Genomic DNA, 27,672 nt, shown 5'->3' with positions numbered 1-27,672 from the left:
TTAATTTTTTAATCAAACAAACTTACACTTTACGTTTCTTTCACCGGAACATAAACAAGTGACGGGTTTGACGTCACATCCGCCCCGGAAGTGTCTCTCCTGTAGTCGCGTGTGTGTGTGTGTGTGTGTGTGTGTGTGTGTGTGTGTGTGTGTGTGTGTGTGTGTGTGTGTGTGTGTGTGTGTGTGTGTTGCTGCCGCTCCAAGGTGAGCTGGGTTCGGCTCGGTTCTCCAGATGTTCCGGCTGGTCCAGGTGTGTGTCCGCCGGGCCTCGGTCCTGGGCTCAGCCCGGACCGTGACCCGGCAGTTCGCCTCCAGAACCAGAACCAGAACCAGGGACAGGGTCCGCAGCTGCACCGTGGACTCGAACCTGCAGGAGCAGTTCGTGTTCCCGGAGTTTACCGGTAGGTCACCCTGAGCCTCCATGACCCCACAGTTATTTACATGTTCAGTACTTGAAAAGCTTCTGTTTCGCTGCTTGGGAAATATTTGGATGTGTGACATCACATGTGACGGGTATGACGTAGGAGACCAGGGCAGAGGTCACTTTTTTGAAACTGATCCAAAACATAAAGTGTCATCATCTTCCAGCTATAATATAATAATATGTTTTGCTATTAAGATTTACATACATAGGCCTACAGGACAGAACACACTACGAGGAGAGAGAGAGAGAGAAAGAGTGCAAGAGTGTCATGCAGTGTTCATATAAAGCAGGGGTGTCAAACATGCGGCCCGTGGGCCAGAACCGGCCCTGCAGAGGGTCCAATCTGGCCCTCAGGATGAATTTGTCAAGTGTGAAAATATGAAATTGCACATATTTTTATCAAGAAATTTCAAGTGGTTCATAATATGTTTTGTAAAATGATAGTTCTGTAACTGTAAACATCTTATTAATGTAGGCTACTAAAACAGAAGAAAATTTAAATTTTTAAAATATATTTAAAGCTTATTATGCTATTATTTTACTGGTCCGGCCCACTTCAGATTAAATTGTGCTGTTTGTGGCCCCTGAACTAAATTTAGTTTGACATCCCTGATATAAAGGAAAAGAAAGACATACAAATCAATTCATAAGGCTGTTGTAGACAATGTCCCAGTGATCTAGAAATTCTCCAAGCCATGACTCTCTGGTGAAACAACCCGGTTTGCGAACTTTCCAATTCATAACAATGAGTTCAGCTATAATATAATAATACTTATTAATAGGCTTAGTGTATGTGAAGAGGCTGTCACATGTTACACATGATAAAGATTCCTCACAATGATTATTAACAGTTATTTACTGTGGTTTGAAACACATGCAAATCTAATAAAAAATGCATCTGCACAAAATAATCTGAAGTAATCTGTGGGAGAGGAGTGCGCGCATACGTGCACATGTACATGTCAGAGATGTTCACAAGTCTTTTTTTGCAAGTCCAAGTCAAGTCTCAAGTCTTTGGTCACGAGTCCGAGTCAAGTCTCAAGTCTTTGAGGGGTGAGACTTCATCAAGTCTCAAGTCTTTGGTCACGAGTCCAAGTCAAGTCTCAAGTCTCTAAAAAATAAAAGTCTCCTGTCTCTTCTGGTTGTAATGACCCTTTATCATCTGCTGCTATCCGGTCTACTAAGGATACTGCACAGATATATCTAAGAGATTATATGATCACTTTAAACAGGATATTGCAATGCAATATGAAGAAAACACACAATGAAAGCTCCTTTAAAGGAAACTGTATTCTGAGTCAAGAAAGAATCAAGGCTGCTCTGCCCCTCTGCACTGGCCTTTTCTCTCTTTTTTTTTTTGCTTTGTTGAATTCAGAAAACCCAGATGAACAACATGGAAAATGATTTAGGCTGTTAATTATAGGTCATTAGATCTGGATGGTATAGCTCACATCTTCATGTGCAGCAAAACCTTTCTGAGAAGAACTGGTTGTTATTTTAATTTTTTTAATTAGCTCCCGTCAACTCATGGGGGCGTGTCAGTCGACACGTCCAGACTTCCATACGGGGCTTCAGTCATATTTCGCAGCAAAAACATAAATAAACAGGAGGATTTAGCCTAGAGTAGCCTGATATGTGCCAGTTATGCAGCAGCTAGTCCCCGTGAAGGAAGGTCTGACAACAAACGGGCGTTGTGCATGTAGGCTACGGACGGTGCCGCTATTTAAAAAAAAAAAAAAAAAAAAGCCAGTTCACAGTCACCTGTCACTCACCCGCAGCAGCTGACTGCGCTGTCAGAGGAGCTCTGCTGCTCCTCTCTCTTTAGACACTGGTGTTGGGCTGCACTCTGTAGGAGTTCAATATGAAGATCTAACCTCCATCTGAATAACGTTACCGGTCATGTGGCGCTGCTCCGCTAGTGGTGTGTTAACGGCAAAAAAAAAAAAAAAAAAAGAAGATTGTCGGTCGTCCTGTCAGGAGGGAGGCACGAGCCATAAAAAATAATGATTGTTCACGAGTCTCAGAACACGAGTCCAAGTCAAGTCTGAAGTCTCTGTGGGTGCGACTTAAGTGCGACTCGAGTTCGAGTCGCAAACTCGAGTCCCCATCTCTGGTACATGTTACCTGTGTGTGTGTGTGTGTTTGATTGTTTATAAACTTTAACGAGCTCGTGGCCTGAGGCTCAGAGGTTACCACGGCAACTTCAGGTGGTTGCCATTGACGATAGGGGCCCCCCAGACTGAGGCAGACAGAAACGTGGAGAAAAAGCGATTTTCTGCCTCTGCACCGGTCTCACATTTAGACTTACTGTGACAAAACGGTAACTCCTATCAGAAAGGAACACAAACCGAGAGCGTCACAAGGACTTCCTGAACACTTTGATATGATTTTGGTGTTTATACTGTAAATATTTTGGAGACACAGCCAGTTTAAAACAGGGGTCTGTTCTGCTACTCTCAGAAAATCTTTGTATTGGAGTCATTGAGGAGCAGAGACAGACGTGGCCGCACTTAGAGGCTCAGAGTTTAAATTCTGTAAGTCTCTCTGATATTTTGAGCACATGGTGAGAGACAGAACAAGTTTGTCTATAAATTTGGAAAAAATTATGTGTGTAGAGTGTAAATTGTGTCCGGGAGGAGTGTGGAAAGAGAAAAGTTTCAGACGATTTCAGACAACTTCTCCCACTTCAAGCGATGATGTCACGCACTCTGACACGAACATTCCGTGCAATACACACCCATTATAATCTCATAATTTCTTCCAAAATGATCATGGTCATTGATCAGTGATTGATCAAAAACTATATGACCTATCAAAACGTGGAGTAATACGACAATACACAAGACTTGTGTCTACTGTTTAAAGTTTAAATGGAGTCTATAGGTGAAAGTATGCCTGAGCAGTAGACGTTTATAAAACTCCAATGATTGGTCTTTTTACGCCCGTCCCATTCACTTCAATGCAATTTTTTAAAATGAAATAGCTGTAGGGACCAGTGCTCGTGGCGATTGCCCCGTGGCCCTAATAGTAATGTGTGTTGATCTCTGTGTCCTGGTCCAGGTCCAGAGGACGACCCCCCTCAGGACAGAGACCTGATCCATCACCTGACGCCCCCCTCGCCCTCCCTCTCCCCCTGCTCGGCCCCTCCCCCTCCCCCTCCTCAGAGACCCCTGAGGTCTCTGGAGCGCCAGCTGCAGGTGCTGAGCGCTGGCGCCCAGAAGGAGGCGCAGCCGGACTCTCTGATCCAGTTCCAGGACGTGGACTTTCCTCTGGACCAGGACCTGGTTTCTGCAGAGACCAAGAGGAAGAAGAAGAAGAAGAAGGCGGCGGGTAAAGCTTTTTACAGGGTTCTTACTGATCCTTAAAAAATCTTAAAAGGCATTGAATTCATTAATCTAAAAACAAGGCCTTAATTGGCATTAAAATGTCTTAAAGCAATTTTTCAAAAGTCTTAAAAATGTTAACACTTGGTAAGTGGTATTTTATGGTTGTAATTAGATTCAAGATTCAAAGAGTTTATTGCCATGTCAACAAGTAAAATCAAGTTGATAGGAATGTGTCTTGGCAGGTAAACACACCTGTCAGACCAGGGTTTCCACTACCAGTTACCAATACTTTGCACCTCTTTCCATCACACAGTTACAACTCTCGACTCGGTTTAGGTGCTTTTCAGTCACAGCTGAGTTCTTCATAGTTCCTCCTCAGTAAAAACCGGCCTTAAAAATCCTTAAAAAGTCTTAAAAGGCATTGACTGCATTAATCTAAAAACAAGGCCTTAATTGGCATTAAAATGTCTTAAATCAATTTTAATTCAATCAATTTAATTTCAATTTTCAATCTATAAATTGTGGTATATTGATGTGTTGATGAAAAGAAGGGATCACCGCTGACACGTCTTTAATTGTATTCAACTATCTATCTATCTATCTATCTATCTATCTATCTATCTATCTATCTATCTATCTCTCTATCTATCTATCTATCTATCTATCTATCTATCTATCTATCTATCTATCTATCTCTCTATCTATCTATCTATCTATCTATCTATCTATCTATCTATCTATCTATCTATCTATCTATCTATCTATCTATCTATCTATCTCTCTATCTATCTATCTATCTATCTATCTAAGGAGAGCACAAGGTGTTTGGGACGGCGGACGTGGACGAGCCGGTGAGCGACACCGTGTGCTCGGGCTGCGGCGCCCTGCTGCACTGCGCCGCCGCCGCCGCGCCGGGCTTCCTGCCCAGTGAGAAGTACAAGGCGCTGCTGGCGGCGCCGGGCGGTAGCGGCGGTCTGCGCGGCGCCGTGTGCCAGCGCTGCCACCTGCTGACGCACCACCGCCGCGCGCTGGAGCTGACGTTACCACGGCAACGCGTCATGGACGTGCTGGCGCGCGTGCGGCCGCTGACGGCGCCGCTGGTGCTGCTGGTGGTCGACCTGCTGGAGCTGCCCGACTCGGTCCCGTCCGACCTGCCCCAGCTGGTCGGGGGCAACAAGCACGTGGTCGTCCTCGGCAACAAGATCGACCTGCTGCCCGGCGACGCGCCCGGTTACCTGCGGCGCATGCGGCAGCGGCTGGCGCGGTGCTGCGACGAGGCCGGGTTCGGATCGCAGGTCACCGACCTCCACCTGGTCAGCGCCAAGACCGGCTACGGCATCGAACCGCTGATCTCCGGCCTGCAGCGGTCCTGGAAGTACCGCGGCGACGTGTACCTGGTGGGCGGGGCCAACGCCGGGAAGTCCACGCTCTTCAACGCGCTGCTCGACTCCGACTTCTGCAAGTCCAAGGCCTCGGACCTGATCCACAAGGCCACGGTGTCGCCCTGGCCCGGTCAGTGCAACACAATACTGTACAGTCTACTTGCCAACAATGAGTACCCGGAAATGTTGAGTACCCCAAAGTTTTATGTTAGAAATAGATAGTATGGGTCCCCAGTATTCAGAAACTGCCGGATGCTAACTTATATATATTGGGCAATTAGGATAACAGACATAATTAGCAGAAATTAGCATAATTGCCTATATGGGCAATATTTCAACCAAATTGATTTGGCTGATCTGGGCAATATTGGAGTGGTTTTAGGGATTATTGATGATGCTGAATCCATTTCTGACATTTTCTAAATTCAAAATGGCTGTCTAAACCGGAAGTGACCAGATTTTGAATTCCATCAAAATCGTCCCACTGGCGGTTAAAATCTGGTCACTTCCGGTTTAGACAGACATTTTGAATTTTGTCAGAAATGGATTCAGCATCATCAATAACCCCTAAAACCACTCCAATATTGCCCAGATCAGCCAAGTCAATTTTGTTGAAATATTGCCCATATAGGCAATTATGCTAATTTATGCTAATTGTGTCAATTATGCTAATTACCCAATATATATAAGTTAGCATCCGGCAGTTTCTGAATACTGGGGACCCATACTATATATTTCTAACATAAAACTTTGGGGTACTCAACATTTCCGGGTTCACAATGGGGCCCTATGGGCTGGCAAGTAGACTATTAGTGTAGATAGGAAACTAGATCATAGTGTAGATAGTGAACTATACCACTGGTGTAGTCTATGTGATACTCAGGTATACTCAGTATACCCACTGAAAATACATAAATACTTCAGTATACCCAGTACAACAAAACTATCTAACTAAAGTAAATGTCAGTGGTTCTCAAAGTGAGAGGGGTGACAGGGTTCAAGGGGGGCCACAACTCTTTCTGGAAATTTTACCACTTTTTCCTAGAATTTTTTCACTTTTTTAATGATTGTTTTAATTTTTTTTTCTTTTCTTTTCTTTTCTTTTTTTTTGAAATTTTACCACTTTTCCTAGAAATTTTTACCAGTTTCTTCTCAATTTTTCTGTTCTACCTTTTACTATTTAATTTTTTTTTACCCATTTTGTATTATTGTTTACCCCCCCCTTTTTGAGAAAATTTTTAATAAAAATTTTTTTAACACTTTTTCTAGAATTCTTGAGTAATTTTACCAGTTTCTTCTCAATTAAAAAAAAAACTTTACTTTTACCACTTTTTTTTATTATTGTTTGACTTTTCGTTTTCATTTTACCTCTTTTAATAGAATTTCTTTGAGAAACTTAACCAGTTTCTTCTAAAAAAAATTTTAAACAGTTTTTTTTTTAATAAATTTTACCACTTTTTCTGAGAGATTTTACCACATTTTACCACATTTAAAAAAAACTTTTTTGTATATATTTTTGTGAGAATTTTTACCACTATTTTCTAGAAATGTTTCAACTTTTTTTGGGAGAAATTGTACCTTTTTTTCCCCAGAAATTTCTCTATAATCTTTCAAAAATGTACACCTCATTTAAACGTACATTGATAGTTTGTGTATTTCTGGTGTGTTGTCCAATGGGTCCGTGGTCTAGTTTGTGTCAGTTTTGGGTCCTTGATATAAAACAGTTAGAGAACCACCGGTCTATGTGATGTAGTATGAACAGTTCACCACCTACAACACATTAGACTACACCACTGGTTGCTAGGTAACATTAGACCGCACCACTGGTTCATAGTGTAGATAGTGAACCAGTGATCAGTCCATGAGTCCTGTTTGTTCGTTGATCAGCTGACCGTCTTCTCCTCTGTGTCATGTGACCGTCGTCACCGTGGTGCGTTCAGGGACGACGCTCAACCTGCTCAAGTTCCCCATCATCAACCCGACGCCCGACCGGATGTTCAGGCGGCGGCAGCGGCTCGAGGCGGCGGCGGCGCAGACGGAGGAGGAGCTGACGGCCGAGGAGCAGAGGAGGCTGAAGACGCTGAGCCGGGGGGGCTACCTGATAGGTGAGGGGGGGGGGGGTAAAGTTATAGGTGTTTAAAGCAGAAGTAAGCGATCCGGTGGTTTTGGCTAATGCTGCGTTCCAGGCAGGCTTTTGAAACCGTAAATTACAGCTTCAAGTCACAACTTACGACTTTGTAGCGTTCCAGGCAACCCACTCGTGTTTCTCCGACCTGTTTTACCTGTGAAAGTCACTATAACGGCCACTCGTAACTTCTGACCCGTGAACTCGTACCAGATCGAACTGGTACGACTTCACAGGTCGGAAAAACACGAGTTACGAGTTTCCTTGAACGCACCATAACGTCTTGTCAGCAGATGGAGTTAGCAGCCCCCGCCCTCGTCATGGATCTATTGGTCCTCGTCCCTACGTCACCACATTCAGGCGCATCCCTTGGCTGCACACACAGAGAGGACTGCCCCTTTATGCCGTTCTCTCTCCTCATTGGATAAAGGTTGTAGGATACAAGGAAAGTTTTCTCCTGGGCTCAGAGCAGAGCAGAGTGACTGACAGACCCGTGTTTCAGACCAAACACTCTATAGAAGTGATTGCTGTCGGAAGATACAACTATTTAAGACTTATATTAACACAAAAATATCACTTACTTCTGCTTTAACTTCTGTGGATCAGTAGAGAAATCCTGCGTCATCACAAAAAACTGTTTATTTAAAACTAAAACTAACAAAACAGACGACGTGTTCATCACCTATTAGTTTATTGTTAACTTCCTGTCAGCCGATAGACCAGAGCGGCATCTTTATGCAAATGAGAATGACTGATGCATCCTGGGTAATTTAGGGGCAGCGCCCGGCATCCCTCCATTGAAAAGTTCAGCCTAACTGGCTTGACAAACTAACTAACAAAAAGTTGTCTATTAACAGGCTGTTTACAGACAACACTGAGCCAAAACCTCCCGGTGATTCCACCAAATACGTGTAGATGTCTGGGTCAGACATTTCTGGCCACTGTGTGGAGTCATTGATCACTGTGGGAGGCTAAAGGAGCATACCGTAGATTCATTCATTGTAATTTTTCAAGATAGCGTGAACGGTGGGTTTCAAAGAGGGTGTCAAAATAATGATGAGACATAGTGCTACAAAAGAAACACAAAATAAAACATTCAGATTGATTGTTAGTTAGTCTACGCTCCATCAAAACACAAAAAGCCACTGAGTGCAATGTAAAAATGCCGGGTGCTGCCCCTAAATTACCCAGGATGCATCAGTCATTCTCATTTGCATAGAGATGCCGCTCTGGTCTATGGAGTTAGCAGTCCCCGCCCTCGTCCCTACGTCACCACATTCAGGCGCATCCCTTGGCTGCACACACAGAGAGGACCGCCCCTTTATGCCGTTCTCTCTCCTCATTGGATAAAGGTTGTAGGATACAAGGAAAGTTTTCTCCTGGGCTCAGAGCAGAGCAGAGTGACTGACAGACCTGTGTTTCAGACCAAACACTCTATAGAAGTGATTGCTGTCGGAAGATATAACTATTTAAAGGGACAATGAGGAGTTTTGTTAAAGTGAAGTGTTTCCACACTACATTTATGAGCCTCCGCACCGTGAAATTCTTTGACCGGCGCAAGACAGACTCATGTTTTCATTCATCAAGAATTAAAGTCAGAGGTTGGAAGACGATCACATACCGTCGTAGTTCCCACCATAAACGGAGATTCGGCGGCGTTATTCTCATGACTCGCCACGAAACCGAAAGTAAAGAAACGCTGGTCGGCTCGCCCAGCATTTCCACCACCACTAATAATAACAAAATAACCATAGAGACAAAACCATAGATTTATCTAAAATGGACCATTAACAAGTGGTAACGGAGATTCATCCACATTAATATCAGACTTTTTTATTGTTGCAGAATTTTTCGTTCTGCCGATGGAGAAACTCCTCATTGTCCCTTTAACTTAATTCAGCATTGTTTGAACAAGTTATTCAGCTCATTCAGCATTCATCCGTATTTCCTAAACATTCCACTTACTTCTGCTTTAATTGTGTTAGTTTTAGGGCCAATTCCTGAGGGTGTTTTCACACCTGTTTAGTGCAGCACCAAATGTTAAAATGATACATTGTTTCATTTTTCAGTTAGTGCGGTTGCGTTCACACCTGCTTTTTATCACTCGGGACCAAACTTGGAGAACGTCATGTCTCCATGACTACCGGTTGAAATCTGGAAGCGCTGATTGATAAAACTTTAATGATGGAGACTCCAGTAGGGCCGGTTGTTAGTAGCTCTGGTCATTTATTTCTATATTCAGGGTATCCGCGGGGTCTTGAAAAGTATTAAAAGGTGATAAATCAATTTTGGGAAAATTAAGACCCTTAAAAAGTATTAAAAAGTCTTTTCACGACTTTATAAAGTCTTAAAAACAAAATCAAATGAGCTGAGGCACATGTCATGACTGTCTGTACAGACTGTAGTTTTTGTTTTTGGAGAGTTGAGCAATATTTCTTTTTTGATAAACTTTTCCTTTGATTTATTATCCCAGCCTGTTTTGAATTCTGTTGTAAGTGGTCTACAGTCTTAGGGGCCGTGTCCACCAGGCGCGCTTTCAGCGCTCTGGGCGTCTACTTTCCATTCAAACTCTATTGAGTTGGGTGCTCACAGCCACGAGCCTGGAAACTGCTTTTCCACTAGCCCTAGTACCTGGTACCAGGTACTGAAATAGTACCAGGTACCATTTTTAGTACTGAGCCGCGCCGCGCCATGCAGAGCCTCGAAGTGCCGGGCCGTGCCACGCCATGCGGAGCCTAGCAGTGCCGTGCCGTGCCATGCAGAGCCGAGCAGTGCCGCGCCATGCGGAGCAGTGACGAGCCGTGCCGCGCCATCTAGTGCCGAGCAGTGCCGAGCAGTGCCGAGCCGTGCCGAGCCGTGCCGCACCATGCAGAGCCGAGCTGTGCCGAGCCGTGCCGCGCCATGTGGAGCCGTGCCGCGCCATGCAGAGCTGAGCAGTGCCGAGCCACGCCGCGCCATGCAGAGCTGAGCAGTGCCGAGCCACGCCGCGCCATGCAGAGCCGAGCAGTGCCGAGCCACGCCGTGCCATGCAGAGCCTTTGTGCCATGTAGTGCCGAGCAGTGCCGCGCCATGCCGAGCCGCGCTATACAGTGCCGAGCCGCGCCATGTAGTGCCATGTAGTGCCAAGCTGTGCCGCACCATGCAGTGCCGAGCAGTGCCGAGCCACGCCGCGCCATCTAGTCCCGAGCAGTGCCGAGCCATGCCGCGCCATGCAGTGCCGAGCCGCGCCATGTAGAGCTGAGCAGTGCCGTTAAAGTGTAGTGGAAAAGCGCCACTAGTGTCGTCACTCTGAGAGTTTCTCCTCAGAGTGACGACACTAGTGGCGCTGTGAAGATAAAAGTTAGTGACAGATGATCTGAGACAGACTGCCCAGCTGGTCAGAGTTCCAGAGGAGGAAACCACAGAGCGACAGCCCCACATCAGACTCCACCTCCCTCACATAGACTCAGAACGAGGACACACTGCCTTCTCCTTCTACGCCCCCACACCGATTTTACTACTCTTGTTTTCAGAACTGTATTTGATTGTGCTGTTTTGATGTTTGATCTTCTGTGATCTCTGTGTGCTACAGACTCGCTCTCAATGGATCGACCCTGTTAAAATAAAGGTTAAATAAGAGAAACATCCTCCAGACTCTGGATGACAGAGGTTTAACTAGACTGTAGGGCTGAACCCCCAAAAATCGAAGCTTCGTTCGTCGCCATGGTAATCGATCATGAAGTCCGTGATCGATTGTTTTTGTTGACACCGGTTCTCATCGGCAACTGTTACATTAAATTGAGTCGGCTACTTGGCATCCTGGAAACCTGCCTGACTTTGGAGACATGTGTTTGTTTGCCATAATTCATTATTTACGCTATGATTATCAAAATATGGTAATCGGGTCAGCCCTACTAGACTCTGGAGGAGGATGTTCATGGTCGACCTCCACCTGTTAAAGCTGTACAGAAAAGAAAATTGAATTTGAGCCCACTCTGGGTCTGGCTCTGTGCAAAATTCTATTTTTGAGTAAATCCGGGATGAAAGTATGGTGTTTTTTTTTTCGCATTGGATAATGCGCACAGATTATACGTCATCCTGTACACGATTCACCAGCCACTGATATTGGATCCATAATCCGTCATTCAAACATCTGAGATACACACACGGAGCTCGGGCTCGCCCCAAGCTTTGAATATCCCGCCCGCTCGATAACGACCAATCAAATTTGTTTTCCTTACTCAGGTAAACTCGTGTTGCAGCTCGTGACAACTCGGCGCGACAAACAGGACAAACGGCCGTTTCTGTACAGCTTTAAACAGCCTGCTAGGCGGTAGAGCGGGTCGTCCAGTAACCAGAGGGTTGGCGGTTCGAATCCCGCTCTGTCCCAGTCTCTGTCGTAGTGTCCTTGGGCAAGACACCTTACCCACCTTTCCTCATGTGGATGTGTATGAATGATGGTGGTGGTTTGGTGCACATTGGCAGCTGTGGCTACACCTAGTTTACATCACTGGTGTGAATGTGGTATGAATGAATAATGGTTGCTGTAAAGCACTTTGGGTGTTGGGTGAAAAGCACTATATAAATGTAATCTATTACTACCAGGAGAATGAAGGAGATGCTGTTTGATGTTTAAACATGCAGCAGCTTCTTACATCCTGGTTCTGTAGAGCAGCTGCTTGTTCATTGACAACACACATCGTTGTGTATGATGGGACCAGCATGACGACTACACATAATTAATAACTATCTAATAACCATCAGCAGGTCTGATACTGCAAAAAAAAAGCAACATACGGTATTTGGTGGAATGAGTGAAAAGCAAGGCCGAATATAAAAAAAAAAAAAAATCAAATACACCTGAAATGTCTAGTAGGCTAATTGAAAAAAAAAACAAAAAAAAACTGACCAACAAAGGTTAGGAACCACTATTTTAAAAGACACTTGGGTTTTTTTGGAATGTACTTGTAGATCTTTCAGCACTCACTATTAGGGCTGTCAGAACGAACTTCGCTATTCGAATACAATTCGAATGTTAGTCAAAATGAGAACATTCGATGGTGGAAACTGACGTTCGAATGTTTTTAATGAGGCAAATTAACGTGGTGCGTCGCGACGTTCAGAGTAGTACACATGTTGATAAAACAACATGCAGTTATTGTTGTGCACAAAGTAAAGCTGCAGCTTCAAATATACAAGCAGAGTTTTTTTTAATTGCCCGTTCATTCGGCCGCCACGGTGCGCGTATGCGTCCCCACTCTACACACACACCTTTTTTTTTTTTTTTATTGATCGATCCGTGGACCACTTGTGTGCTGATCACGGATCAGCTGTGATCTGTTGCACCACAAGTTACTCTGTGCCCTAACCCCGCCTGTGAAGCCGGGTTTCCACCGAATCAACGATCCTTCTTTTTTTTTTTTTTTACCGCAACATATTGTTTGCATGTATAACTCTGTTTGGTACTTATTGGAAGGAAAGACCATTTAATCTGTATGTATCAAATATCGATTAATGAATTAATGGATAATTTGCATCCCTAGTCTGTTGGTCTTGGTTAAGTACCACCTTGAATGCTTAAGCTTATGTATTCAGTCATTCAATGGTATACTAAAATCCATGTGAAAAAAAAATGCTTCTCACTGTTCTCAGGTCAAATATTTATATGCGATTAAAATGCGATTAATTAATTACAAAGCCTCTAATTAATTCGATTAATTTTTTTAATCGAGTCCCAGCCCTAATTTTAGCTCAAACTTGTTGGCAGTTGGGACGCACCAGAGTGCGGTTGCTTTCACACATCAACTAGTGGCACCAGAGTTCGGCTGGAGCCGAACCGAGACCACCTCCTCAGGCTGCACTAGTTCTGGTGCATTAGAGTGCGATGTGCTTTCACACTGACCAAATTTAGTGCGATCTAAATTTATTGTGCACTAACACTGCAGGTGTGAAAACACCCTTAGTCTCAGTTCTGTATCACTCGCCCCAGGCTGAACCTTCAGCTGCGTTTTGGTGTTATAAAGTGTTTCCTGTCCTGAGGCTGAACTGGTTCTGACTGGTTCTGACCTGTTCTGTCTGGTTCTGTCTGGTCCAGGTCGGGTCGGCAGGACGTTCCGCTCCGACGTCAAGTCCAGGTCCGATGAGATCCAGTTTGATCCTGACAGTCTGGCCCTGGGAGAAACCGACCAGGAGGAAACGACAGGTGAGAAACCACCTGACTAGAGGTCACCTGAGGTCACCTGAGGTCACCTGAGGTTTCCATGTTTCACACATTCTGTGTCATAAACTATGAACTGTTTGAATGAATGTAAACAACAAGGAGATTCGGTCTATAAACTGTAAACTGTTTTCTTGTCTGTAACAACATCTCCGTCCTGGGTGATGATCCCTCCTCTGTTGCTCACCCTGAGCTTTCTCCTGGTTTTCCCTGTTAAAAGGGTTTTCCATGGAGTTTTTCCTCAGTGGATGTGAGGGTCTAAGGACAGAGGATGTTGTTATGATGGGATGTAAAGCCCTTTGAGATGAACAGAGGGGTATTGCACAAAACCTAGATAAGGGATTAAGCCGGGATATGTTGGTTATCCTGGCTTACTTTGGCCTCAAGTCGGTTGCATGAAAGCAGCTCAAATCTATCCTGGTCAAGTTACTATGGTGATTTATTCTCTGCAGCTAGCCTGCTCCAGACCATAATAACAGCCAGGCTTAGTTGATTCTGTTGTCTTTATCTGTGAAGTCAGCAGTCACTCTGATCAGAAATCAATGTGTTTCAGACAGTTATTCCATGTTCTTATGTTCATATTGGCCTGATTTCTAAACAAACTAAATACATTTACAAATCTGTGTCCATCTATGATATTTTGTGACCACTAGCAGCTATACATCACTGGCTTCTCATAAAAAGCAATGTAGCAAAAATGGCATATAGATTTTTTTTCCCATTTTTTTAAAATAAAATGTTAATATATTGGCCTAAATGTTGGTTGAGGTAAGAAAATGAGAATAAAATTGAGTGACTGTGAGCAACCACCTTCCAAATAATTTATACACCTCATGTGAACATTGTTATCAGCAATTTATTGAAGCAGCAGACTGCATAATGTTTTTATATTTACCGGTAATTCATTTTCACCTGTTGAACTTTTGGCCACTTTTGCTGTATGAACTAGTATTACTTGTTATGTACTTAAGATTATAAGGAATTTGGGCAATGAATCAACTTCCACTGCTCATCATTTAGGCAAAGTGCACAACTGTTCATTTGTGAAAGGAACTTGAGCTGTGATTATAGTTTTGGATTATTCAATCAGTCCACAGTTGTCCGCTGCCTCTCTCTGAGCTTTAAGACAGTGGTGCTTTTTTTTTTTTTTTTTTTAAGAGGTGAGTCACCTGACGTCAGCATTAAGTTCCTGTTGATTGGAGGAAAGTAGCCACACCTGTCCTCTCATCGGTGAATCTGTGATCAATGGCTGTATTCGAAACCGCATACTATACTGCTAGTACGTACTGATTTGGCCAAAATGTAGTATGTAGTATGCAGTATGCGAACAAAAGCAAAATCTGCAGTATGTGAAAAGTTCCCGGATGTCGTACTGATTCGGAAAATATTTCCAGTATGCATCTGACCAGTCTACATCGCCTACTGTATCCCACAATGCAACGCTCCCCTGACGTCGTAACGTAACCAGAGCGTAACCAAAGACGGTAGTGTAGCCGTGTACCGTAACTATAGTTTAATAAAATAAAACTTAATGCAGACTGGTCGGTTCATTGTAAAATATTTATTTATTTTTTGTAAATGTGGTGATTTCTGTACGTAACGTTAGGCTCCAGAGCCCCGAGGCAGCGCTGCTCACACACAAGAAGCTTCACTTTACATTCAAACAAACTAATGCTACTGCCACAATTGAGATTTCATCAATGAGACCAACATTTATCTCCTAGAAATAATTTAACCAGCCGGTGGTAAACCTCTAAAAACCTGTGGGTAAGTTAATTAGCGATGGTTTTCTCCCCCGGGATGAGGACGGAGGTTGGCCGGCCGAGCAGCTCTGCAGACCGGCTGCTGCCTCTGTGATGTCCCGGTCGCTGCAGAGCTTCACTTCTCCGAAAAACATCGGAGCACACTTCTAAACAGCCGTTGTTTGGATAAACTGGCCGTAGATTTGGGGTCTTAACAGTTACTTTCTCACATGAAAAAATATTAAAACTTAATAATTACATAATTACAGCGCTAGAGCGAGAAATAAAACAGCTTCTAGCCTGTTTTACAGCTGCTGCTACCGGTTGCCGTGAAATGCATTCTGGGAAACTCGTATACTGCATACTGCGATGATAACGGCGTCGGTCAGCTGAAGCAGTATACTGAATCCCACATTCAGTATGCAGTATACAGTACATATAACGCAGTATGTAGTAGGCAGTACGGTAGTATGCGGTTTCGAAAACAGCCAATCTCTGTGGTCGACTGACGAGAGAATAAGTTCCACCTGGCTTGACCAAGCTGCTGCTCCTCAGCCTGGCTCGGCGTTAGTGCAACCAACTAAGCCAGGATGCTCCGACCAGACTAGGTCAAGCTCGCGCTTGCTCAGTTATCCTGGATTTCTTTATTCTACTTTTGTGCAATAGCGTAAAAACGGGCTATACAGATAAAATTGCCTTGCCTACCTGTTTCCTGATCACCTCTGACCTCTGACCTGTGACCTCTGACCTCAGGTCCCAGTCCGCCGGCGGAGGAGTTCAGCTACAACGAGCTGAAAGACGCTCGCTGGCTGTTTGACACGCCGGGAATCCTGAAGGAGAACGATGTGAGAAACCGTGACCACCCACCCACTGACTATTTTCACATATCAAAAAGTTTAAAAAAGATATAACATATAAAGTCCAAAACAATGTGAAGGGGAAATGCCAAAAAAAACCCTCCAGGGGCTTGTACTGTAGGGCGGCGTTCTCCAACTACAGCTCTAAGCTAATGAGCATAGACACATTTGTGAGGTACAAAAGTCGTTCATTCATAATAAATACAAACATGGTTTAACATGATTTAACATTGTACAATGCAATATAAAAAAGCTTGATAAACATATGATAAGAAATATAAAATAATCCCAGTTTAGATAGGCAGACCATGTGGAAATAGTCTACTTGCCAACAATGAGTACCCGGAAATGTTGAGTACCCCAAAGTTTTATGTTAGAAATAGATAGTATGGGTCCCCAGTATTCAGAAACTGCCGGATGCTAACTTATATATATTGGGCAATTAGCATAATTGACATAATTAGCATACATTAGCATAATTGCTATGGGAAATATTTCAACAACTGCTTGACTGATCTGGGCAATATTGGAGTGGTTTTAGGGGTTATTGATGATGCTGAATCCATTTCTGACATCAAAATTCAAAATGGCTGTCTAAACCGGAAGTGACCAGATTTGGAAATCCATCAAAATCGTCCCACTGGCGGTTAAAATCTGGTCACTTCCGGTTTAGACAGCCATTTTGAATTTTGAAAATGTCAGAAATGGATTCAGCATCATCAATAACCCCTAAAACCACTCCAATATTGCCCAGATCAGCCAAATCAATTTTGTTGAAATATTGCCCATATAGGAATTTATGCTAATTTATGCTAATTATGCCAATTATGCTAATTGTCCAAGATATATAAGTTAGCATCCAGCAGTTTCTGAATACTGGGGACCCATACTATCTATTTCTAACATAAAACTTTAGGGTACTCAACATTTCCGGGTTCACAATGGGGCCCTATGGGCTGGCAAGTAGACTAACAGTATTGACTGGTTAGCAGGAGAGACTTTAGTGCTCTGAGTCCTAAATAGTTGTAAAGATAAGTTATAGAAATGTGCATGTAATAAATTCCATATTCTTGGTCCACGATAAAGTAACAGAACTGTGATTGGCTACCCCCCCCCCCCCCCCCCCCCCCTCCTCCAGATCCTCAGTCTGCTGAACGAACAGGAAGTCCGGTCGGTGGTTCCCACTCAGGCCGTCGTCCCCAGGACGTTTGTCCTGAAGCCTGGGACCAGTCTGTTCATCGGAGCGCTGGCCCGGATCGACTTCCTGGAGGTTAGTGTAGTATAGTTAGTATATAGATAGTAAACTAGTACAAACTAGTACTTATACCATGGTCTGGGTGAATCCTCGATTCTGATTGGCTGCTGGGTGTCCATTAAGTAAGGGATAATGTATAGTTCGGAGGTTGTTATGGAGAAATAAACCCCGACAGGTTGTATGGAACCCCGACGCGAAGCGGAGGGGTTTCATTCAACATGAAGGGGTTTATTTCTCCATAACAACCGACCAACTGTACATTATCCCGCTTATTACACGGTTTACGAGTGAAATAATTAATTTGAAACATAATGTTGACCAAAATACGACTTTCATCGATTTAAAATTGCATTTAGCGAATCTGCAAGACCGGTCACTTCCGCTGTTTTGCCGAGCCTCCTCCCGTTCGTGCATTTGAAGCCTTTGATAATCAATCAGTGGATCGATGGATTACCATACACGTGTTAAAATGTGTGTATTGTGTGTAGTCGTATCTGTCATAAACAAGAGATTAACTTTACTGTTCACGGGGTGCGTTTGTGTCGCGGAGTCGCGGTGCCACCGAGACGAGAGGAGAGCTGACACCGGGTCAGAGGCTCTGATGCAGGTCTGGTTTCCAGCAGCGATGTGAAGGAGCCTCCACTCTCCTTGTAACAAGTTACCAGTCATTTATCTAACATCGCTATTAGTCCGACGCTGTTTAATGACGGTAAAAATGAAACACAAGGTAAATATCCTGCATAGTTTCTCTTTTCTGAACTGCGCTGATCAGAGCGCCGTCCCTAGCAACGGTCTGTTATACATGACGACGGTCCGTTATACAGAAATAACAGACCGCAGAACGCAGCGCTGGACCAATCAGAGAGCAGGATTCAATAGAGCCGAAAAAGCCGAAAAACCGAAAAAGTGATAATGGACACCCATAAAGATGTTCCGGTCAAATAGCCTGATTACGTTCTAAATATTACTGCGCCGGCTCAAACGCTTGTTGGTAACCACGGCAACGGACACTCGGACCATAACAACTTTTTTTCAGGCACCGGAGTCTGTGAACACACCAGCGGTAAGAAGTGCACTGGCCCTCTGAAAACTTTGTGTCACGTAACATTTAAGCCGTCACCTCACCATCAGGCTGTGGCAGAGTCACCATGGCAACACGCTGCCGTCACAGCGGGTCCCTCTTTTTTTTTTCTTTTATCGCCGACGAGAGTTAAATAGTCCACTCAGCTCAGCCGCTTAAAGATGTATGACTTTAACGGTAAAAACAACATTAAATCATAAGTAATTGATTTAATATGTATTTATCTGGTAAGTGACCATGGTATCAGCGGGGTGACGCCCGTTCTGGACTTCCACTGATTAAAACTTGTTCACATCTGAGACTCTGAACCTGGTGACGTCAGAGTTCAGAGCCTGTTGTGTGATTGATGATCAGTTATTGATGAGTTATTGATCAGCTGTTGGTCTGGTGCTCCTCAGGGAAACGGGTCCTGCTGGTTCTCGGTCATGGCCTCGGCTCGGGTCCCGGTCCACATCACCAGTCTGGAGAAGGCCGACGCCGTCTACGAGAAACACGCCGGACACGTCCTGCTGGGGGTGAGAGGTCACACAGGTCACAGAGGTCACAGAGGTCACACAGGTCACAGAGGTCACGTGGTCGTCACATGGTCAGGGCCGGACGCTGACCTGTGTGTGTGTGTGTGTGTGTGTGCAGGGTATCCGTGGGGTCTTGAAAAGTATTAAAAGGTGATAAATCAATTGTGGGAAAATTAAGACCCTTAAAAAGTATTAAAAAGTCTTTCCACAACTTTATAAAGTCTTACATTTTGAAATGGGGCGGCAGTGGCTCAGGTGGTAGAGCGGGTCGTCCAATGATCAGAGGGTTGGCGGTTCGAGTCCCGCTCTGTCCCGGTTGCTGCCGTAGTGTCCTTGGGCAAGACACCTTCCCCACCTTGCTCCTGATGGGTCGTGGTTCGCGCCTTGCATGGCAGCTTCCTCCATCAGTGTGTGAATGTGTGAATGTGATGAACTGTAAAGCGCTTTGGGCATCGTTCAGGTATAGTAAAGCGCTATATAAATACAGACCATTTACCATTTACATTTTGAAGGTATGTTTTTCTGAATTAGCTGTCCAACAGTTTGAGTCCTAAAAAACATTGCGGAAGTGTGTGAATTTATTCATTTTATTAAAAAGAAGATTGTTGTTTTTGTTTTTTGAGTGGAGCAATTTTTTGTTTTGTTTGTTTTTTGATAAACTTTGCCTTTTATTTATTATCTCAGCCTATTTTGAATTCTGTTGCATCATAGTGGTCTAAAGTCTTTATCACAAACTGAAACTGTTAAGTTAAAAGTGTCACTGATGTAAATGGTTACAGCTTGAAGTGGCGGTGAGGTGTTGAAAAATATTGAGAAGGTCTTGAAAAAGTCTTAAAAAGGTTTTAGAATTAACTTAAAGATTCCTGTATTTACCCGTGTGTGTGTGTGTGTGTGTGTGTGTGTGTGTGTGTGTGTGTGTGTGTGTGTGTGTGTGTGTGTGTGTGTGTGTGTGTGTGTGTGTGTGTGTGTGTGTGTGTGTGTGTGTGTGTGTGTGTGTGTGTGTGTGTGTGTGTGTGTGTGTGTGTGCGCGTGTGTGTGTGTGTGTAGGTGCCAGCAGGCGGAGCGGAGCGTATGAAGCGGTTTCCAGCTCTGGTTCCTCAGGAGTTCCGGCTTCAGGGTCGAGGTCACGACGAAGCGGCTGCTGACGTCACGCTGTCGTCTGCAGGTGAACAACAACGCTGCTGCATATGAACCATAATCTGTTGTTTATGACGGATACAACGACACAGATACACACATGGTGACATGGTAGATGATGATCCATTGATCCACTGATTGATTATAAAGAAGGCTTCATTGAAAACGAACGCACACGACCAGGAGGAAGAGACAGTTACTGGCTGGTACCAAGGAAACAGGAAGTCACTGTCAAATGCATCAAAATTTGTTAATTCAGACTAAATATAATTTTGAAATCCGGCGAGCATCGGTTATCAGAAAAAAAAAAAAACTTTAATGTAACTCAAATAGCAGCTATTTTTTCCCACAAAAGCCTATGTTAAACTTATTCCTACGGCCCTGTCCCTCATCAAATACAATTTCCAACAACTCCAAAATGCTCTGATGGACAAGACAGAGTTGTTTTAGAGGTAAATGCAGACACCGATGGATTCATACATTTATGAGCCTCCGCACCGTGAAATTCTTTGACCGGTGCAAGACAGACTCATGTTTTCATTCATCAAGAATTAAAGTCAGAGGTTGGAAGACGATCACATACCGTCGTAGTTCCCACCATAAACGGAGATTCGGCGGCGTTATTCTCATGACTCGCCACGAAACCGAAAGTAAAGAAACGCTGGTCGGGAGTCACGTGGGTACGCCGAGCAAGATGGCGGCGCAGTAGAGGAGCTCCGTTCACCCACCGATATTTATAAAGTTTTACTGCATGAAAAACCACTACTTTTTTGCAAAACAATAATCCTTGGCGTTCACGATTCGTGCTTGAGCAGACCAGAGTGTTTTTTGGACCTCAATGGCGACCACATCGAAGTACTTCAAAGATACGCTCCGCATGGCTACCAGAAATACACCGCCGACTGAAGTTAAGCTAACTTCAGACCCGCCGTCGCCAATGCAGCCAGCAAAACAACCTGCCGAAAAAACTGCAAGCATGGAGAATTTGTTTGTCGAAATCTCCAAAATGAATAACACGCTACAGGGAGTGGCAGCAGACATAATAACTATTAAAGAAACAACAAATGAGCTAAAAAACACCGTGAGCGGCATTCAAGAAAGGCTCGAGGAGGCGGAGGGGCGGATTTCCCACCTGGAGGACACGACTGGCCGGCTTGTGAATGACGGAGAAGGCGTTGAGAGAAAGATGGAAGTTTTGTGGGATCGCATTCAAATGCTTGAAAATCACAGCAAACGAAACAATGTAAGACTACTGGGGCTGAAAGAAACATATGGGACGAACGGCACAATGGAAGAATGTGTGAAGAAAATGCTGAGAGACGGTCTCGGTCTTGATGTCGAGGGTGAATTTGAAATAGAGCGGGCACACCGAGCACTCGCCCCCGTCCCCAATGAGGACCAGCTGCCCAGACCGGTGCTGGTCAGATTTCTGCGCCAGTCAGCGAGGGAGAAAGTTCTGAAGGCTGTCAGAATAAAACGAGGTCTCGAGTGGGAAGGAGCGAGACTCTCCGTGTTTCCAGACATGTCGAGGGAACTGGCCGAGAAGAGGAAGACCTTCACGGCCGCGAAGAAAACACTGCAGCAGCTCAATGTGAGATACACGCTGGCGCACCCGGCAACTCTACGATTCACTTGGAAAGGGAAAAACCGGAGCTTCACGAGCGCAAAGGAGGCGGAAAAATTCATCCAAATGAACTGCAGTTCAAATGGGTAAGCAAGCACGAACGCTTAAAAACATAAACAGTGCACAATACAAGATGACGTGGACATTGAGAAATAGACTGATCTAAAAGTGGACAGTGTGTAACAGATATTGGTGGGGGTCTGGGTCTGATCCTGTACCGCCTGAGCAGAAAGCCAGACTGGCTAGAGGTGTAATAACCCACGGACCAAAACGTCCGTTGTTTTTCTTTCTTCTTCTGTTTTTCTTTTGTTTTAGTATGGCTGGAGAAAAGCCAGGCGCCCCAGTTAATGTTTTGTGGGGCTTGTTTAAGTTTGTTTTTTTGTATTTTTTCTTTTTCTTTCATGAAAGTGTTAAAGTTTACAACGCTGTTCATAAAGTGGTTTATACAGAGTTGCACCTGGTGATGACAGCTACTGATAGAGAGGAAAGTGAGATGTTGACATTACATGATGCATTAATAGGGGACATAGCATCAGAATTTCACAATACGTTTTCTTTCATACTAAAATATGACTAGGAATTATGTCACATGCATAAGCTGGAACATCAATGGATGTGGAAATCCTGTAAAAAGAGGGAAGGTATTGACTTATCTAAAACATAATAATACTGATATCGCTTTCTTACAAGAAACACACTTTGTAAAAGAAGAAGCACTCAAACTGAAACGGAGCTGGGTCGGACATATTTTTCATAGTTCTTTCTCTACCAAACGGAACGGGGTAATCATATTGGTGAATAAAAATTTGAGTTTCTCTTTACTTAAGGAGGTTAAAGATGATGAGGGCAGAATGATATGTGTACAGGCACTGATAAATGGGACTAAGATGACGCTTTGCAACATTTATGCCCCAAACAAGGGAGATCCAAACTTTTTCCATGAAGTAAACAAGACACTGGGTGATATAGAGGGCCAGATAATATTAGCAGGAGATTTCAACCAAGTTTCAGATCCCTTTTTGGATAGGAGCAAATTTAGTGGTCCAATAACGTCTAAGGATAGAGCTGCGATACATATGATGAGTGAGGATATGGGATTGGTGGACATATGGCGTCTGATAAATCACAGTGACAGAGAATATACTTTTTATTCACACTGCCACCAATCCTATTCCAGGATTGACATGTTTTTGATAGCCAACACAATAATAAAACAAGTTGTTAATTGCAAGATTAAAGCAATGGCTCTCTCAGATCATGCAGCAGTCGAACTTAGCATTGACATAAATACTGACACTGAGAAAAAAGGTAGATGGAGGATGAATACATCTTTATTACAGGATGAATTCTTCAACCTGTCTTTAAAGGACGATCTTATATCCTTTTTTGAAATTAATGCTGGCAGCGCAACCTCAAAAGCGATGGAATGGGAAGCATCAAAAGCGTACATTAGGGGAAAAATTATAGCACATTCATCCAAAAAGAAAAAAGAGGATATGAAGAGAATAAAAGAGTTGGAATCTGAAATTAGTAGTCGGGAAATAGAATTATCAAAAAACTTCTCAGATAAATTATATCGAGATATATGTAAGCTTAAATTCCAACTCCAAGAAATTTATAATAAAAAAGTGGAGTATGCTTTATTTAGGCTGGGGACAAATTTCTATGAAGGGGGAGAGAAGACAGGTAAGCTGCTTGCTAGACAATTAAAACAACAAAATTCCTACAGTGTAATACCAGCAATTAAGAAGGGAGATAAAATAGTTTCCTCAACAAAAGAAATAAGTGAGGTCTTCCAACAGTTCTACAAAGAACTATATACATCAGACATCAACCCCACACAAGAAGAATTGATGGGATTTTTCTCTAACATTAATCTGCCTAGACTGTCACCTGAACAGGTGGAATTATTAGATAATTTAATAACAGAGAATGAAATCAGGAATGCAGTTTCATGTATGAAATCAGGGAAATCACCGGGCCTTGATGGATTCCCTGTGGAATACTACAAGCAGTATATGGATATCTTGGCTCCAATTTTGCAAGAGATATACAATGAAGCTTTCAAAACAGGAACTCTTCCCCCAACATTTAATGAGGCCTTAATATCAGTGATACCTAAAAAGGATAGGGACACCACAAATCCCGCTAACTACCGACCTTTAAGTTTGATAAACCTGGACTGTAAGATCCTGACTAAAATCCTGGCTACGCGTCTAGAGAAGGCTCTGCCGAATATTATACACTCTGACCAAGTCGGATTTATGAAAAATAGGTCCTCGACCGACCATATGAGAAGATTACTACACCTAATTTGGCTGAATCAGACAGGAAAAGAACCGGTCGTTGCCCTCTCGCTTGATGCCGAGAAGGCATTCGATCGAGTTCAATGGGAATTTTTATTTGCAGCCTTGTCACATTTTGGTTTTGGACCAACCTTTATTAAATGGATTAGAACTATATACAAAAACCCTAAGGCAGCGGTGATAACAAACGGTGTAATCTCGCCCTCTTTCAACCTCACCAGAGCCACTCGACAGGGTTGCGCTTTGTCGCCATTGCTGTTTAATATTGTACTGGAACCATTGGCTATTGCCATCAGAGCTAATGCAGCTATTAGAGGGGTGGAAGGAGGAGGGAAAGAGCACAAACTATTATTATATGCGGACGATATTTTGATGCTGATAAAAGACCCATTAAACTCGATACCACACCTGATGAACACGATACAATCTTACTCTAAATTATCAGGATATAAAATTAACTGGACAAAGTCGGAAGCTATGCCTATATCTGGTTTATGCAATTCCAATGTACTGACAAATTTCGGCTTTAAATGGATGTCAAAAGGGATGAAATACTTGGGAATCAAACTCAGTAGTGAAGTGGAGGAAATACCTTCACTAAATTTAGAACCTTTATTGCAAAAAATTAGAACTAATTTGGATAAATGGGGGAAACTTAATCTTACATTATGGGGAAAGGTCAATGTGATAAAGATGGTGGTCTCTCCGCAAATTAATTATGTGCTTATGATGTTACCAGTAAATGTATCACCTCAGATCTTTAAACAGTATGATACAATAATTAAAGAATTTTTATGGGACAGGAAAAGACCCCGAATTAAATTCAGTAAAATGTGCTCTCCTAGAGACAGAGGAGGCCTTGGGTTGCCAGACCTGAGATTATATTATGTCTCCTTTGAAATGGCCAAATTAGCCAAACACTGGAATAAGGACAACCAGCTAGAGTGGGTTACTATTGAAAATAAGATATCATCCCCTTTCACTCCTATTGATAGATTATCCCAGTCTACTCGTAATGTAGTGAACCCTATTATGGCTCACTCCAAAGAGATCTGGATCAAAATACATAAAATGCATAAATTATCACATTGTAAACAAAGATATTCTTCTCTGTGGCACAACCCCATGATAAGCATTGGGAAGAAATCAGTATATTGGAAGGAATGGCACCTCAATGGACTATGTCATGTTGCTGATCTATATGAGGAAGGTGTGTTTATGTCTTTCCTTGATATAAAAATGAAATACAATCTTAAGGGAAAGGAGCATTTCTGGAAATATCTACAGATCAGAGACTGTATTACATCCAAGATTCAGTATAAAGATGGAAACCACATCATGGACTATTTCATGCTGCCTGTGGAGCATCGCCGAGCCTCTATATTTTATAGAACAACAAACCAACTGCTCAGCGATAGCTGTCACGGCCTGAAAACGATATGGGAGAGGGACCTGGGATGTCTGATGGATGAGGAGGAATGGACGAGAATCATATCTAACAACGGGAAATTCATTAGGGAAGCTAAAGGGAAATTTACACAATACAAAATAACACATAGGTACTACTGGACTCCACAAAGACTAAATAGAGCCGGCATAATGAACAATAACTTGTGTTGGAAATGCCAGAAAGACATAGGTACTCTGTTACACTGTATCTGGGAGTGCCCTGTCATTCAGCCTTTTTGGAAAACAGTCCTGGACAATTTGAGCAAATGGCTGGGAAGTGGCATACCGTTATCTCCCAGGTTATGTCTATTAGGAGACAGAAGCCAAATAGTAAACATATCAAGTGGAGAGTTCTCTGTAATCATGGCAGGGACTACAACGGCTGCCAGGGCAATACTTAAACTGTGGAAAACACCTAAAGCCCCTGAACTAAAAGAGTGGATAAACATTATGGTAAAAACAGCTTCATATGAAGTTATGCTCGACAAGATAAATAACAAGAATAAGGTCAAGGCACCAGTCTGGGACTTGTTTTGGACTCACATCACTATGACTGATGATCCTACAGCTTGAACGCCGTTTTCTGAGTGTATCCAACATGTATGTATCCACCTATTGTATGTATATGTTTTCCAGCTATGTGAATGCATCAATATGTCCCCTATACATCATTACATCATCGCATCATTTATATCATTTACATAATTTATGTGGTATTCTTATGTTATTTTTGTTTTTCTATACCACTGACACCTCATGTAACGTGCATAAGATGTCTGAAAATGTAAAATGTTCTAATGTCATACACCAGAGATAAAAGAAATAAAAACTTGAATTACAAAAAAAAGAAACGCTGGTCGGCTCGCCCAGCATTTCCACCACCACTAATAATAACAAAATAACCATAGAGACAAAACCATAGATTTATCTAAAATGGACCATTAACAAGTGGTAACGGAGATTCATCCACATTAATATCAGACTTTTTTATTGTCACGGAATTTTTTGTTCTGCCGCTGGAGAAACTCCTGGTTGTCCCTTTAACTTAATTCAGCATTGTTTCAACAAGTGATTCAGCTCATTCAGCATTCACCCGGATTTCCTTCAGGAAATGCATTCAGTTCAGTTATACGTTATCTCCTAGCAGACCGATCAGCTGATAATCACATGTTTATATCTGGTGTTTGCCCCCCCCCCCCCCCCCCCCCCCTGTGAACAGGCTGGGTGGCGGTGACGGCGGTGGAAGGTGATGACATCACTCTGAGGGTCCACCACCCCGAGTCGGTGGCGTTCGGCCTGAGGACGCCGCCGCTCCTCCCCCACGTCGTCTCTCTGAGGGGACGACGCGTCGGGAAGACCTGCAGCTACAAACCCATGAAGAAGCCGGCGGGGGCGGGGCAGCTGGACGGGGGTCTGGCGCCCGGCGGGGGGGCAGGGGGGCTGCAGGTGGTGAAGAAGAAGAAGAAGAAGAAGGAGAAGAAGGAGAAGTGACGGTGGCGTCCAGAAAACTGTCAGATGTTTCCTGAGTGGACGGACTGAAGAAGGTTCTGGATCGTCTCGTTGCAGTGACGTCATGACTCAGGACCCGACGCTATGACGTCGCCATAGTAACGCTGATGTCATCTTCTTGTTGACATCTCGTGGCGTCGCTGTCACAGGACGGAGCGGCTTCAGACCAGAGTTTCTGAACCCTCTCTTTTATGTTAACGTTTCCATGGTTTCGGTAGTCGCGGTAAATGTATGGATTTTTTTTTTTTTTTTAATTAAAATCTGTAAAACGCATGGATCATCACACCGGCTTTTAAAGGGTTAACCCTTCAACATTTAGTCAAATAGTCCCATCACCATAATCCCTATAGTCATAGCAGTAGGTTCGTTACCTTTAATTGTCAGTGCAAGCTATTTTTAGAACGGCGGAGCAGAGCCGTGAGCTGCTCAGAGCTACGCTACGGAGGCTCATTATGGGATTTCTTGGTTTCCCTCATCAAACTCATCAAATACACAATCCAACAACTCCACAACGCTCTGGTGGACAAGTTGTGAGCTGCACATTCACCACGCTATGAGATAATAACACAACGTTACCAGACAGAGTTGTTTTAGAGGGAAATTCATGAAAAACCACTGATGCGCGTTGCCTTCAGGGACAGTTTTTCATCAACAGTCTCTGTATTTCCCTCTAAAACAACTCTGTGTGGTAACGTTGTGTTATTATTTCATAGCGTGGTGAATGTGCAGCTCACAACTTGTCCA

The 27,672-nt window shown here is 43.5% G+C and overlaps 2 protein-coding genes across 2 annotated transcripts in view; one reads left to right on the top strand and one right to left on the bottom strand.

Moving 5' to 3' along the window:
* Positions 1-27,672, bottom strand: part of tgfbi (transforming growth factor, beta-induced) — a 280,474-nt gene that overhangs the window by 142,609 nt on the left and 110,193 nt on the right. The gene's annotated exons all lie outside the window — the stretch shown is intronic.
* noa1 (nitric oxide associated 1) lies at positions 75-27,112 on the top strand. Its single transcript, XM_083980406.1, has 11 exons — positions 75-123; positions 190-401; positions 3,485-3,754; positions 4,561-5,262; positions 7,073-7,237; positions 13,331-13,438; positions 15,949-16,040; positions 17,191-17,322; positions 18,787-18,903; positions 19,951-20,068; positions 26,639-27,112. Exons 2-11 carry the CDS (start codon positions 233-235, stop codon positions 26,908-26,910), a joined length of 2,145 nt encoding a protein of 714 aa, XP_083836532.1. The 5' UTR covers positions 75-123; positions 190-232; the 3' UTR covers positions 26,911-27,112.

The sequence above is a fragment of the Trachurus trachurus genome (assembly GCF_905171665.1).
Source record: "Trachurus trachurus genome assembly, chromosome: 10".
Classification (NCBI taxonomy): Eukaryota; Metazoa; Chordata; class Actinopteri; order Carangiformes; family Carangidae; genus Trachurus; species Trachurus trachurus.
Note: the sequence above shows the minus strand (reverse complement) of the source record. Positions and strands in the feature narration are given on the sequence as shown.

Coding starts and splice junctions, on each gene's coding strand:
- noa1 (XM_083980406.1), top strand. CDS start 233: ATGTTCCGGCTGGTCCAGGTGTGTGTCCGCCGGGCCTCGGTCCTGGGC. Junction 3,755..4,560: donor GAAGAAGAAGAAGGCGGCGG/GTAAAGCTTTTT, acceptor TATCTATCTAAG/GAGAGCACAAGGTGTTTGGG. Junction 5,263..7,072: donor CACGGTGTCGCCCTGGCCCG/GTCAGTGCAACA, acceptor TGGTGCGTTCAG/GGACGACGCTCAACCTGCTC.